Source organism: Tenebrio molitor, chromosome 1 (assembly GCF_963966145.1).
Source record: "Tenebrio molitor chromosome 1, icTenMoli1.1, whole genome shotgun sequence".
NCBI lineage: Eukaryota > Metazoa > Arthropoda > Insecta > Coleoptera > Tenebrionidae > Tenebrio > Tenebrio molitor.
In genome coordinates, this window is record NC_091046.1 from 45,669,320 (window position 1) to 45,682,700 (window position 13,381).

Below are 13,381 nucleotides of genomic sequence, written 5' to 3' on the forward strand. Positions count from 1 at the left end.
TATGCCCCGAAAACCCCCTGAGAGCCCGGAGCTGTCACTGGCCAACTTTTGGTCATGGCGTTCCCACGTTGGGAGCCAGGCTGGCAGCGCCGGACGATAAGCGCCATGGCGTTCGGCAATCCACCCACAGGGATGATTGCGGATCCCGAACGCCACGCACAGGACTCGGTCGGCGACCGCCGAGCGGGCGGCAGGTGCCGCAAGTCGCGAGCTGCGAATCACGTGCGTGGCGTTCGGGATCCGCAATCATCCCTGTGGGTGGATTGCCGAACGCCATGGCGCTTATCGTCCGGCGCTGCCAGCCCAGAACGTGGGGCTCGATTTTTTGGAGCAACCACAAATTTTCGTTTATCGCTCATCTTCATTTTCGCGAAATTTGTAAACCAATTTGGGCCTCGAGGGCTCGCTTGCATTTGACAGCCACAAATTTTGACGCTTGGATTTTCGAGGGCCTGTCAAGTCAATCGAGCCGCCACAAATTTTGACGCGATTTGTTAGGGGTGTGATTTGTCAACTTTGTAGCAGTCACAAATTTTGACGATTTTGCTTCCTCGTTTGAATTCCGCAAATTTGGTCAGTTTGGCTCATTCAGCTTTGTTTATCGTGTTTGTGACTCAACTACAGATTTGGCAAGATCACAGATTTTTCATTGTTCAACAATCGGAGCTTTGGGTTTGGGTTTCAGAGAAATTTCAGTTTTCAATTTTTTTACCGTGTAAGAGAAGCAGGAATTTTGCAGAGAAAATTAGCGGATTGTATTCAGTCTTATCTCGTGTCTTCACAGATAAGAAATTTTTTGAGAACGTTATCGCGCTGCGAAACACTTTTTCGGGTGACATGTTTGTTTGAGTTCCATCCTTGTCGCACAATCGGAGAAACGGTGGACATTTCGCCAATGTCAAGGTCAGACACTCGAAGACCTCCAAGTGTCTCTATGAGCGATTTTTTTGCGGATGACGTTCCGTGGAATCGTGGAAAACGCTTCGTCGCATTTTCACTTTCCGTTTTCGAGCGCTGCAGCGAAAATTGCGTTGCATTTTTTTCGTCGAATTTTTTGAAATGATCGAGACCAAAAATTTTACCGTGGAGTTTGTTCAGGAAAAGTTTATTTGAAAAACCCCATTTATGACATATCCCGAATTCGACTTACATCATACCGCAGTACTCAAGTACTAATTGACATTGAGATTCAGTTTTCAATCGTTTGATACGCGCAGATATCAACTAGCCATTTTGTGGCGGAATCAAAACTTTTCCATTGAACAAATTTTGACGTTTTTGAGAAGACTTCATCTTCGTTTTGTGTAAAAAGAAAAAGGCAACCGCGTTACCTTTTCTTTTTTCTTTTTGAGGAGGGGGGTAGTGTAGCAGGTCAAAGTGCCACTATTCGTTTTGGCCGGGGTAGGAGGCCAAGAGGTCCTACTTATGCTCGCGGGACAATAAGATCGCTGTTCGAAGATCAGGAACAAGCAACACAACGCACGGCATATGACGTCGCGACGCGCCCACCCTGCCGTAACCTTTTTTGGGGACGCTCATTTCGAAATAATTCAGTTTGTTTGTGCCGTCAGTCAATTCATTTTGAGTTTATCGGTTCAGGGTTCATTTTTGTTTATCGGATCACTTTCAGTTTTATTTCGGTTTCGCTTTCAGTTTCACTTTCGGTTTTCGTTTGTTTCTTTCGCGGTTTCTTTAGAGTTTTCATTGTAGAGTCTTTGTGCCAGCCAGTTTTGGGGCGGCTGGAATCACACATGTTAGCCCCTAAATTTTAGGCTGAGGTGGCCTCACGCCTCTAGGCTGTCTAGCTGCGGCCTATCTATTCATCGTTCGCTTTTTTCTTCTTTCTCCTTTCCTTTTCCTTCAATCCTTCCTCTTCTTCTTCTCAGCTCGGGTAACCGTACGGCAAAGTTAATTCCGATTCCCTTTTGTTCCCGTGACTTGCCGGAAAGTTATCTTCTTCTCTTCTTTTCCCTAACCTTCTTCCTTCATCCTTGTGGTGTCCAACCTTTTGAGATCCTGCGGGAAATTGCCGTCAACATCTATCGTGTGTTACGCGTGGACTCACCGACACATTACCGCTTCGACATCCGGATTTTTCGATCGGTGAAGTCCAACGTAAACAAACCGGCGCCATGTTCGACCATCTGTCATTTAGCGTGCAAGTGTAGGATCGCCGGAAGTTGTCATCAAGATGCGCGGTCAGTACAATAACCGGGACGCCTTATCGCCCAACGGAATAAGGTCCAGATCTTTCGGGTTGATCTCCTAGAGCCGGGGGTAGCCAAAAAAAAAAAACCGATCGCGAGCGGAAATTAAAGGGACTCGGTCGGCGACCGCCGAGCGGGCGGCAGGTGCCGCAAGTCGCGAGCTGCGAATCACGTGCGTGACGTTCGGGATCCGCAATCATCCCTGTGGGTGGATTGCCGAACGCCATGGCGCTTATCGTCCGGCGCTGCCGGCCTTCGGGGCCGTCGAGGAGCCCGAAGATTTACCGTTTTACCGTTTACCGTTTTGCCGTGGTCGAGAAACCCCTCGTCATCTAGCGAGATAGAGGTAATTATCCTTCATTAGCGAATTCACTTCACTAATTTTCGTCCGTTAGGGGTAGTTCGAGCCAGATCGTTCGCAGGGCGATTCGTAGCCAGATCGTTCGCAGGGCGATTCGTAGCCAGATCGTTCGCAGGGCGATTCGTAGCCAGATCGTTCGCAGAGGCGACCATTTTGGAGAACATCGTTCGCAGAGGCGATCGTTTATTTTGAGCACCGTATCGCCAAGGTCACACCGCAAGTCAAAAGGACGCTATTCGAGGAGACAACAGACCCGTCATAAAGCTAAGTCGCCATATTTTTTACCGCGGCATTGCAAAATTTAGGAACGCCTCGAAATTCTCGCTTCTCGCTTTCATAATTTTTGTATGTTCACTAATTTTTTTGAAACTTTGCAAATGTTTAGAATTTTTTTGTAAGAACCTTTTCATTCAATCTCCAGTGTCAACTTAAAGGAATTTCAGTCAAATTTAACGTTTCGGAACTTCACCGATTTAAACTTTCCTATCAGGATCAATTTTAATTTTTTTGTCAAGGTGACACCCCAATCTTGACCTTGGGTTTCATTAAGTTTACATTTAATAATTAGCTCGATCAGAAGGAAGTCTAAGTTCGGGAGGTTCCTCATCAGGAATCAAAACATCTTTTATTTCGTCGAAGAATATCATGTTTAGTTTAAGATTCGGTCACATGTGAAAGAAAAGCTTTTCTGGTTACGACCAAAGTAGATATTAAGGCCACCTAAAAGTACTGGTTCCGCATCTTTCAATTTTCATCTAGTAGTTACGAGCGAACCATTATCGCATTCGTGTGAACCAGTACCGAACCACCAAATACTGTTCTGTGGATAATTTTGCAGTAACCGAATAAACCAAAATTTGTTTAACGATCAGAAAGCGTTTGCTTTTACTTACCTTCGACGAGTAAGATCTGAGCACTTGTCCCGGCAGCTGGACAAGCAACAACCAGCTCAAGACCATAGCTGCCTGGCGCCCATTTTTTTAAAATCCGAACCCACGCCCTCTGCCCCGAAAAACCCCCTGGGAGCCTCGGTAGTATAGTGGTCAGTATCCCCGCCTGTCACGCGGGAGACCGGGGTTCGATTCCCCGCCGGGGAGCCAGGCTGGCAGCGCCGGACGATAAGCGCCATGGCGTTCGGCAATCCACCCACAGGGATGATTGCGGATCCCGAACGCCACGCACGTGATTCGCAGCTCGCGACTTGCGGCACCTGCCGCCCGCTCGGCGGTCGCCGACCGAGTCCCCACTGGAAATAACACAATGACCACAATCAACTAGGCAAATTCGAAACAGTTATGACATGGCGTACAGTGTTTTACGTCATCATGTCACTACCAACTTTCAGCCAAACTCTACTAACACCACCTCCTGACCCAGCTCCAAAAGCACTGCTGAAGAAATACATCCAAAGGTACCAACTTCCAGCGAGACACTCTTCGTGCAATTACATCAACGTAAATCTCCCAGAAACGCGAGACGTTTCGAATTCGTTCATACGTCACAACCTGTGTCCGTCACTGGTCGCAGCAGACTTCTTCAATGCCACTGGGTACGTTTCCAAAGCCCAAGCGACTTTCATTTTCGTGGATCGAGTCGCAAAAATCACTGGAACAATCGACCAACTTCGTGGGTACCAATTTTGGAACCCGCGATGCGAAAACCACTTCATAATCTGCGACCCCATCGGTACTGACCTGGTACCACAGGTGTTGGAAGACATTTGGAAGAAGCACGTTTTGAATTTTGTGGTGGTACTTGTGTCGCGTGGTTTGCAAGTTTTTTCCTACAATCCTTTCAGAAATGGGGAAGTACTGAACGTCAGTGACCACCGGTACTTGTTTCCGGACAAGTTGTCGAACTTGTACGGGTACCAGTTGCGAGTGTCTCTCTTCAACGACTTTCCTTTAACGGTGAAAGAAGATGGGAGGTGGAGAGGTGGCGACTACGTCAGACTACGCATGGTAGCCTCCATGATGAATGCATCTTTCAGGATAATAGAACCACCAGAACAGACCTACTACACTGGCGCCTACCAAGACGCCATGAGTGACGTGACTGATTTCTGCTTCATCAGTCACTTCTACATGAGCTACCTCTACCAAGACGCCGACTACACCTACCCCCACGAACAAAACGAAATCGCTGTGGTGATCCCAAGAGGTGAGTCTTCAGAGTTTGACACTTACACGATGTTGTCCATTTTCGATCCGGTCACGTGGGGCTTGCTCCTCACCTCGATGGTAGTAGTGTCTCTGGTCACGTTCCTCTCAAACAAACGACAATCCCTCTCGGCGACTTTCCTCCAAAGCTTCAACAGCTTCCTCGGAAACCCCATCCACGACTTCAACTCCAAACCCACCAGTGTCAAAATACAACTTCTTGCGTTCATTCTGGGGTGCATCATATGCGGCACCGCCTTTCAGTCTTTCCTGGTTAGTTCCTTCGTCAACCCCAAATCGTACCAACACATCACCACCATTTCTGAGCTGAGAAACAGCAAACTGAACATTTACACGTCAATATTTTTGGCCAAGATGATTCCTCCTGAACATGGACTGTGTGGGAGAGTCTTCGTGATAACTGCAGCGGAAAGGGTTAAGAGATTGTACAGCTTAGACACCCGCACGGCTTATGTGATCATCGGGACGTTCGCAAGAAAGTTTGTCGAGACTTTGGAGAGCAAATATGATCTTCCTCCATTTTATATCATGAAGGAACCTTTGGTACCGAGTGCGAATACCTACATTTTCCAGCGGCACTCCCCCTATTTGGACAAGATTAGCAACTGTTTGCAAAGGCTAATCCAACATGGCTTGCTGAACAGTAGGGAGTACAGGAGGACGGTTGGAAGGAACAGTACACAGAGTGACGATAAAATAGTTTTAGGTCTGCAGCACCTCAGCTCTGTGTTTTATATACTTCTTGGAGGTTTGGTTCTAAGCTCAACGATCTTCTCTCTTGAAATTATGTACAAATATAGAAGTAAATTTGTTGATCATTTCAATAAATCCTGATTATACTTTTGATTTTGATTCTATCAAGTTAACAGCATTGACAATATCCAGATGGACTGGGGTTTGGGGGTTGTCATTGCTTCACTTTGTTATTGATGTGCCCGTGTCAGTGGAGCTGGAGTAATAAAAAAAAGAGTGTGTGCTTAAGACCGCACGACAGAAGTGAAAACTTCTATGATGCTCGTTACTGATTTTAGGTAATATGTACCTATTCTATAAAAAAATATATCATTATGGATGATAGTACTTGGAGGAATAAAGAGCAAGGCATAAATAATTATAGTCCATTTTTTTTTTAAATCAATTGTCAATGTCAAAATTCCCTCAAAGATCAGGCTGTACCACCCTAAAACCTTTGTTTCGGGACACCTCTATCGTAAAATCTCCCTAGATCAGGTTTGAGGTTATATCAGTAATTTTCAAATGTCAGAAAAGTTTCAGGTGTAACCAAATTTTATACCAAAAGACTAGAAATAAAGACGATAATCACACTAAAAAGTACAACTTAACATATACAGGAAAATGGGAATTTATTTAACGGGTTATACGAGTATAAGCAGTTTACCTATTCATTTTCAGAATCTAACCCCCAATCGTCTTCCGAATATGATTCTGCGGAAGAGGAATGTCCTCAATTGGTAGATTTCCCATCAATTTTTTCCAGTCCTCTCTAATCAGTTCCTCGCAGTGACGAACCCATATATTAAAAGAAAATACCTCGAATATAATGTGTGCATCTTTACTGCAATTTAGCATGGTCGGTTTTTCTGTCTGCATTTCTTCACGTAATCTAATCATAGCCAAATTTTGTCGTTGTGTTAGATCCTTGTTTTCGGAAACTCTTTTAACTTTGTATTTTTATTTAAATGTAATTGCGCCTTCAATAGCGCAAGCGCCTTTACATCAAAATGACTGACATATAGTTGACATTTTACGTTGCCAATCTAATACCTAACTATCAAATAACCAGTGGTTTATACCAACATGACAACACTTTGACAATTGATTTAAAAAAAAATTGGAGTATAGGTAATGTTATTTAAATCCAATGCTGTTTTTAAATAAACATCAAAAATCTGTATTTTTCAATAGAAACTGCAAATACGTCCGCTTTTAGAGATAAACAGACTGGCAAAATTTGTGAGGTTAGGTTTGAATGTTTAACTAAGTTTTATTTTCTTGACGATGATATCGAACACAACACAAGTTTTCACAGCAATACCAATACCCTGTATTATGATAATTTGTTCATTTTCCTCTTCACATTTTGCTATACGAATTTTTCCAATAGATGAATTGTTGAAGCCATATAATTGAGAATTACGTATTAAATCCTACATTCATCTGTAAACTTACAATATTTGTCGTGTCTTTATCGTTTATATTATATAAAACTATACGGGGTATTTCACGAGTGATAATGAGCCTGACGGAATAATAAATTCAACCCACAAAACACTTTCAAAAAAGCCGGACATTTTAATGACAGTAGCCAGCTTTTTTCGGAAATATAATGTGGGTTGCATTTAAAATTACGTCAGGCTCATTATCACTCGTGAAATATCCTGTATATACATACAGTTACTCCTGCAGCTCTGCACTGAGGTCAGTCAGGTCACAACACAACGTACAATGAGAAAATTTAAAATTGACAAGTGACGCACAGTTGCTTGTTTTTACTCACTCCGCTAAAAAACTTGACTCCCTTGATTTTAGCTTGCCGTGTCGTGCTGCGAACGATTTTCGCTGAGCTGCGAACGATTCTACCGTGTCGCATGAAACTAATTCGCTGCCCGGGAATAAAATGTATGTGGCGCGCCTAAAGAAGTTTTCACTTCAAAAATAATTAAGTTAAGGCTTCTCAAAATGGTGGGTTTTGCCTGATGACAGAAGTAATTGTCGTGGGTATTAACGTAAATAGTGAGCTAATATTGACCGGCAAAACATAACCATAGCAGTTACACCTATATTTGTTAATAAACTGAAAACGTAAATAGCGTGCGTTATTTATTGCTTATAATGAACAAATAATGAGTGAAAATGATTGCTCAATAAAGTGTGTTTCCTTCACCATAAAATTATCCAACGGAGATTTTCTTGAAATTGTTACAAAGCTCTTTAGAATATCGGTTTCTTGGTAAACAGTTCCATTAATTATTTAAGTAACTTGTATGATTAATGCAAACAGGTATATATCATTGTCAGGAGGAAAACCTTTCGAGTAATGACAATTCTTGGAAGTCGACCAACACAACTCATTTTTCATCATTACTGTTCAAAATGCTTTTAAGAAAACCGTGGACGCTGATCCCATTTAGTCAAACCACCACGAATAAGAAGACGTAATGCTATCGGTTCGATTGGTGTCATGGATGGCAATTATAGCTTCATGTCACACCTTCGTGGAGCTTGATTTTATGAAAGACAAACTAACAGAATACCGTTTCGGCGAGAACTACACATCTTGCAGCTACATCAACGTGAATTCACCAGAATCTAGAGACATCTCCGGTTGGTTCATCAGAGAAAATGTATGTCCGTCGGTTGTAGCCGGAGATTTTTTCAACGCTTCTGGATATTTGCCCAAAACAGAATCAGCTTTTATTTTTGTCGAAACACATGCACGAATCGGGGAAATAATCCGGAAGATGCAAAACTACTCGTTTTGGAGCGGGCGCGCACAGAATCACTTCGTAATTTGCAAACCAATGAACGACACCAACTTCCTGAGAGACGTTTTGGAAAACATCTGGAAACACACCATTCTCAACTTCGTCGTGATCTTCGTCCAAAACACTCTACAGGTTTTTTCGTACGATCCTTTCAAAAAGGAAATGATCAATATGACCAGCACGCCTCACCACTTTCCCGACAAACTAAAGAATCTCAATGGGTACCAGCTCCGGGTGTCGTTTTTCAACGACTTTCCCCTGACACAAAAAACGAACGGAGAATGGACCGGGAGAGACTACACTTTGCTCAAAACAGTGACGTCAATGGTGAACGCGACTTTCACAATAGTCGAACCGCCACCAGGTACAAACTACAATGGGGCCTACGAAGACATGCAAAGCGACAAAGCTGACTTCTGCTTCATCAGTCACTTCTACAAAGAGAAAATCGATAAAGAATTGGAATGTAGCTATCCCCACGAGAAAAATGGCATCTCCCTTCTGATGCCGGTGATGCATCGCAAGAAAACACTCTTTCTCGTGTTCCAACCCTTCACTTGGTTGCTCTTGGTGACTGGAAAAATCATAATTTCACTGACGATTCTCTTGACGGACAAAAGCCAACAAAAATCTCTTTCAGAGAGTGTCCTCTACGTCTTCTCTTGCTTCCTTGGCTACCCATACCCGCGCTTTCACTCCAAAAGCTTCATCATCAAATTCCAAATCATCACTTTTGTCGTTGGTTCCATCATTCTTAGAACAGCGTTCCAATGTTTTCTGATCAGCTGTTTCATAAAATCCAGTCCCGTCCACCAGATCAACACAATCACACAGTTACAAAATAGCGACGTCAAGATCTACATGTCGCAACTTTTGGCTCCTCTCATTCCCCAAGACTACGATTTGCACAAGAGATTTGTTTACGTCACGAGAGAAGAAAGAATGGTGATGTTGCACGAAAATTTAAACACCTCAGGAGCCTACGGGATGATCTGGACTTACGCGAACAAGTACGGCGAGATATTGAACAAGGGACAAAGAAATATTCTCTTTTATGGGATGAAAGAAGTTTTGGTGCCACACTGCAACAGTTATATGTTTAAAAAACATTCACCTTTCCTTGACAAATTCAGCGAATGTTTGCTCAGAGAAAGACAATACATGTTGGCCAAAAGTAGCGATTCTGGGACAAGATTTAAGAAAAGCAGTCTCGAAGAAGACGAAGAGGTGGTGTTGAAATTACAACACCTTCAACACATCTTCTTCGTGCTTGTTTTTGGATTGGCTGCAAGTTTTTTGATGTTTGTTGTTGAACTAATCTTCTTCACTTGGTGTGTCCGAATTCAGGTAGTTCTTTAAAGAAGAAACTACGAAATTCATTCATAAAGTCCATTCAAAAATCAAAAAACCACCAACGTCCCATTTTCCTCGATAATTACTATCGGCAACGCTGTCTAGTGTAAAATTTGGTGAAACTTGTAATTTTGAGGTTAAATGTTTATTAAGTGTATTGTTTTTCTGGGCATATTTAAGTAAAAATAATAAGAATCAATAAATAAATGAAACGTGCTGCTAATAAAAGAATATGAACGAAATTCAAAGCAATTGAATTTTATTTTGAATCAAATAAATGTCATAATTTATAGTTACCAACGTAGCAAATATGAAAAAATATCTACCTAGGGTTTTTTAAATTTTACCAACCTAAAGCAACAGGTGGTGGTTTTTTGATTTTTGAATGGACTTTTTTCCAACGTCGCTTATGAAAATGATACTTTCATCACCCAATTTAGTGAGGAAAATAGGCGTTTGCATCACTAGTGAGGAAAATGGAGAAAGTAAACTCACTAGTGAAGAAAATTTAAATTGGGTGATGAAAGTATCATTTTTCATAAGCGACGTTGGAAAAAATAGTATACACAATTCCTGATCAAAGTGCGATTTTTCAACTCGCAATACTATCCTCACTCGCTGGCGCTCGTGAGTATATCATGTATTGCTCGTTGAAAAATCAGGCACTTTCATCACTTATAGTGTAATATACTATAGAACTACACATGCTAATAAAATTGACTAGTCTTAATTGTTTCAATTAATTTAATATTCTCTCAAGCGCAACGTATTGTCTGGTACGCTAGGGTTGAACTTCTGCAAATGTATTACACCTCAATTAATTTATTGTGGGGTATCAGGTTGAATCAACTATTCCGAAAGTAGATTATAAGAAAATTATTAATAAACAAAAATGTATCGATAGGTATGAAGCGTGCAAGTAATAGATAACAAAATATCGACAATAAAATTGCTGCCGTAATTTCCGTAAAAATTATATAAACCCATTTTTCATAATTATTCTTAAAAGCTTCCAGGAAAAAAGTTGGCACGAACAGAGATAATATTTAGTTAAGCTAACACAAACAAATAAACATCATGTTGTCACTTGGAATGGTACTACTGGTAGTGCTTTCATCTGGAGCTCTTCCGGAAGCAGACTTTACAAATGAGTTGAAAAAATACCGCCCCCGTAGGAATTACACTTCTTGCAGCTACATCAACGTCAATCTACTGTCAACGAGAGACGTTGCCAACTCGCTGATCCAAGAAAATTTGTGCGCGGGTCTCGTAACCGGTGATGTTTTCAACTCCACCGGGTATTCACCCAAAACTGAAGCGGCTTTCATCTTCGTCGAACAAATCTCAACGGTCCAAGAGACAATCCGACAGGTCCGAAACTACTCGTTCTGGAGCGCACGCTCAGACAATCATTTGATAATTTGCAAACCCCTGAACAACAGCGACTTGCTGCGAGATCTGTTGCGGAGCGTCTGGAAGAGCCACATTGTCAATTTCGTGGTGGTCTTCGTCCACAACTCCCTCCAGATTGTCTCGTACGACCCCTTCAAAGCGCAAGACGTGGTCAACTTGACCGGAGTCCTCGACCACTTCCCCGACAAGCTGACCAACTTGCACGGCCACCAGTTACGAGTGTCGCTTTTCGACGACTTCCCCTTGACGATGAAACGCGCAAACCGGTGGTCTGGCAAGGAGTACACTCTGCTCGCGACCGTTGCGGAGATGTTAAACGCGACTGTCAAAATCGTGGAACCCCCAGAAAACTCCAATTACTACGGGGCTTACGACGACATTATGACCGACAAGGCGGACTTCTGCTTCGTCAGTCACTTTCAACTGGGCAACATCTACCAAGACGCCGAATTCACCTACCCCCACGAGATGAACGGGGTTGCTCTGTTGATGCCCGTGACCCACCACACGAGCAAGTTCCTCCTGGTCTTTCAGCCCACGATCTGGCTCCTGTTCGTCGTCGTGATCGTCAGCATCTCCGCCATGTCGCTGTTGCGCGACAGACACTCCTTCCCCGAGATGGTCCTCTACACCGCCACTTGCCTCTTGGGCTACTCCTTCCCGCGCTTCGACCGCAAAAGCTTCCTCGTCAGATCCCAAATTATCATCTTCATCGGCGGCGCCATCATCATCAGGACCGCGTTTCAGAGCGTCCTGACGAGCAGCTTCATCAAGTCCACTCCCGTCGACCAAATAAACTCGATCGCGCAGCTGCAGAAGAGCTCTATCAAGATCTTCATGTCCAAACCGCTGGGCGCGATTGTTCCGCAAGAATACAACCTGCACGAGCGCTTCGTCTACATCACCAGAGAGGAGAGAATCGCCATGTTGTACGAAAACTTGAACACCACGGGCGGGTACGGCATGACTCTGACGTACGCGCAGAGGTACGTCGAGATCTTGAACGACCGCGGGAGAACTACGCGTTTCTATGTGATGGAAGAGATCTTGGTGCCGGGATACAACACTTTTATCTTTCAAAGACACTCGCCCTATCTCGACAAGATCAATGAATGTTTGTTGCGCGAAAAACAATACATGTTGGCGGCGAAACGTCGATTGAAAATTAAAAGTAGGAAATTTGAGGGGGGAGATCAGGAGGTGCTGCAGTTTCAGCACCTTCAACGCGTCTTTTACACACTTGCGTGCGGACTAGCCGCCAGCTTCTTGGTCTTTCTTACAGAACTAACGTTCTACAAATTCCATTACATTTTTTTAATAGTATATAAATAAATCGTGCTCACAACAAATCCAAAAATATTTTTGTTACAATGTAGATAAAATAAAAACAATTTTACTTCATGATTTGTTATAATTTTGTGCTTACTAACTAGAAATTGTGTCTTATTGCTTTGCCAGATCTTGGTATAGAGAGTCCATGGTCCAGATCTCGGTACACCTTTGTACTTCCTTCTCTGGATAAAGCCTGCTTGTTAAAATGGACAAATCAATATCCCCAATATTTCCAAAATTGGGTTGTCCTGATTCAAACTGACTGTCCAACTCCTTGTAAGTTGACTCCTTGACGGTCACACTAACCCAACAGAAACCCGCTTGACCTCACTCCACCCATTCCTGACCCACATACTCACTTTGGTACCTTAACATCTGGTAAATTAAGCGGATCATCGGCTATATCATCGATATCTGGTATCACAGGAATGTCATCATCCGACTCATGCGCCTTATCATTGTGAAATCTCTCCCTGTTTCAACACGACAACATAAAACCCACTTTAAGTGCAAATACTTACTGTTCAATCATGTTGGAGCCTTTCGACCTAAAACCCAACACTTAAAAACAATAAACGCGACGCGACGCTTCTACTTTGCCGATTTGGTCCCTTCGTCGGCCCACCCGCCCGTCTTGCGCGCCCTTATCGGCACTTCGGGGGGGCTCTTCGCACCGGAAGAGTCCGCGACCTCTTCTGGTGTCCCCGGAGCGTTGCTCGCCCTCCTGCCGTGTTTCGTGGCCGACTGCAAACACACCACTCAGACGGGAAAAATGCGAAAAATAAACTTACTTTTTTGCCGGGGAGCAGGTCCACGTCCTCTTCCCAGTTCATTGTTTGTGTTTGTAAAAATCAATCGCTAAAGGTTTGAGGTTAGGGTAAACATTTTTGACAGCTCTACGCGCAAGTCTCGGACTGGGTGCCAACATAACAAAAACAAAATGGTTCCGCAATACGAAAACGTCAAAGTGATTTGACTTTTCTAATACTGAATTAAAGTAGAAATTTAAAGCGTTTAGGCAATACATCA

At 43.2% G+C, this 13,381-nt stretch overlaps 2 protein-coding genes, 1 long non-coding RNA gene and 1 other non-coding gene across 4 annotated transcripts; 2 read left to right on the forward strand and 2 right to left on the reverse strand.

Moving 5' to 3' along the window:
• Nucleotides 1-332: 332 nt before the first annotated feature.
• LOC138137712 (uncharacterized) lies at nt 333-2,609 on the reverse strand. The gene is made up of 2 exons (XR_011161852.1): nt 2,070-2,609; nt 333-2,016 (listed from the first exon to the last, which is right to left on the reverse strand). It is a non-coding gene; the product is annotated as an uncharacterized lncRNA (long non-coding RNA).
• A 984-nt stretch (nt 2,610-3,593) lies between these two features.
• Nucleotides 3,594-3,668, forward strand: TRNAD-GUC (transfer RNA aspartic acid (anticodon GUC)). The gene has a single exon. It is a non-coding gene; the product is annotated as a tRNA-Asp (tRNA).
• Nucleotides 3,669-3,818: 150 nt separating this feature from the next.
• On the forward strand, nt 3,819-5,594 carry LOC138141498 (uncharacterized). The gene has a single exon (XM_069062219.1). It carries the CDS (start codon nt 3,864-3,866, stop codon nt 5,580-5,582), a length of 1,719 nt encoding a protein of 572 aa, XP_068918320.1. The 5' UTR covers nt 3,819-3,863; the 3' UTR covers nt 5,583-5,594.
• Nucleotides 5,595-12,319: 6,725 nt separating this feature from the next.
• On the reverse strand, nt 12,320-13,290 carry IFT43 (intraflagellar transport 43). Its single transcript, XM_069057904.1, has 5 exons — nt 13,144-13,290; nt 12,948-13,096; nt 12,874-12,900; nt 12,712-12,825; nt 12,320-12,653 (listed from the first exon to the last, which is right to left on the reverse strand). The coding sequence occupies exons 1-5, from the start codon at nt 13,183-13,185 to the stop codon at nt 12,464-12,466; spliced, it is 522 nt and encodes a 173-aa protein (XP_068914005.1). The 5' UTR covers nt 13,186-13,290; the 3' UTR covers nt 12,320-12,463.
• Nucleotides 13,291-13,381: the final 91 nt, after the last annotated feature.

What these genes read in the sequence shown, in the direction of transcription:
- LOC138141498 (XM_069062219.1), top strand. Translation starts at nt 3,864, where the DNA reads ATGACATGGCGTACAGTGTTTTACGTCATCATGTCACTACCAACTTTC.
- IFT43 (XM_069057904.1), bottom strand. Translation starts at nt 13,185, where the DNA reads ATGAACTGGGAAGAGGACGTGGACCTGCTCCCCGGCAAAAAA. An exon ending in ACCTGCTCCCCGGCAAAAAA is followed by an intron (nt 13,097 to 13,143) that starts GTAAGTTTATTT and finishes GTGTGTTTGCAG; the next exon opens with TCGGCCACGAAACACGGCAG. An exon ending in GAAGGGACCAAATCGGCAAA is followed by an intron (nt 12,901 to 12,947) that starts GTAGAAGCGTCG and finishes GTTGGGTTTTAG; the next exon opens with GTCGAAAGGCTCCAACATGA.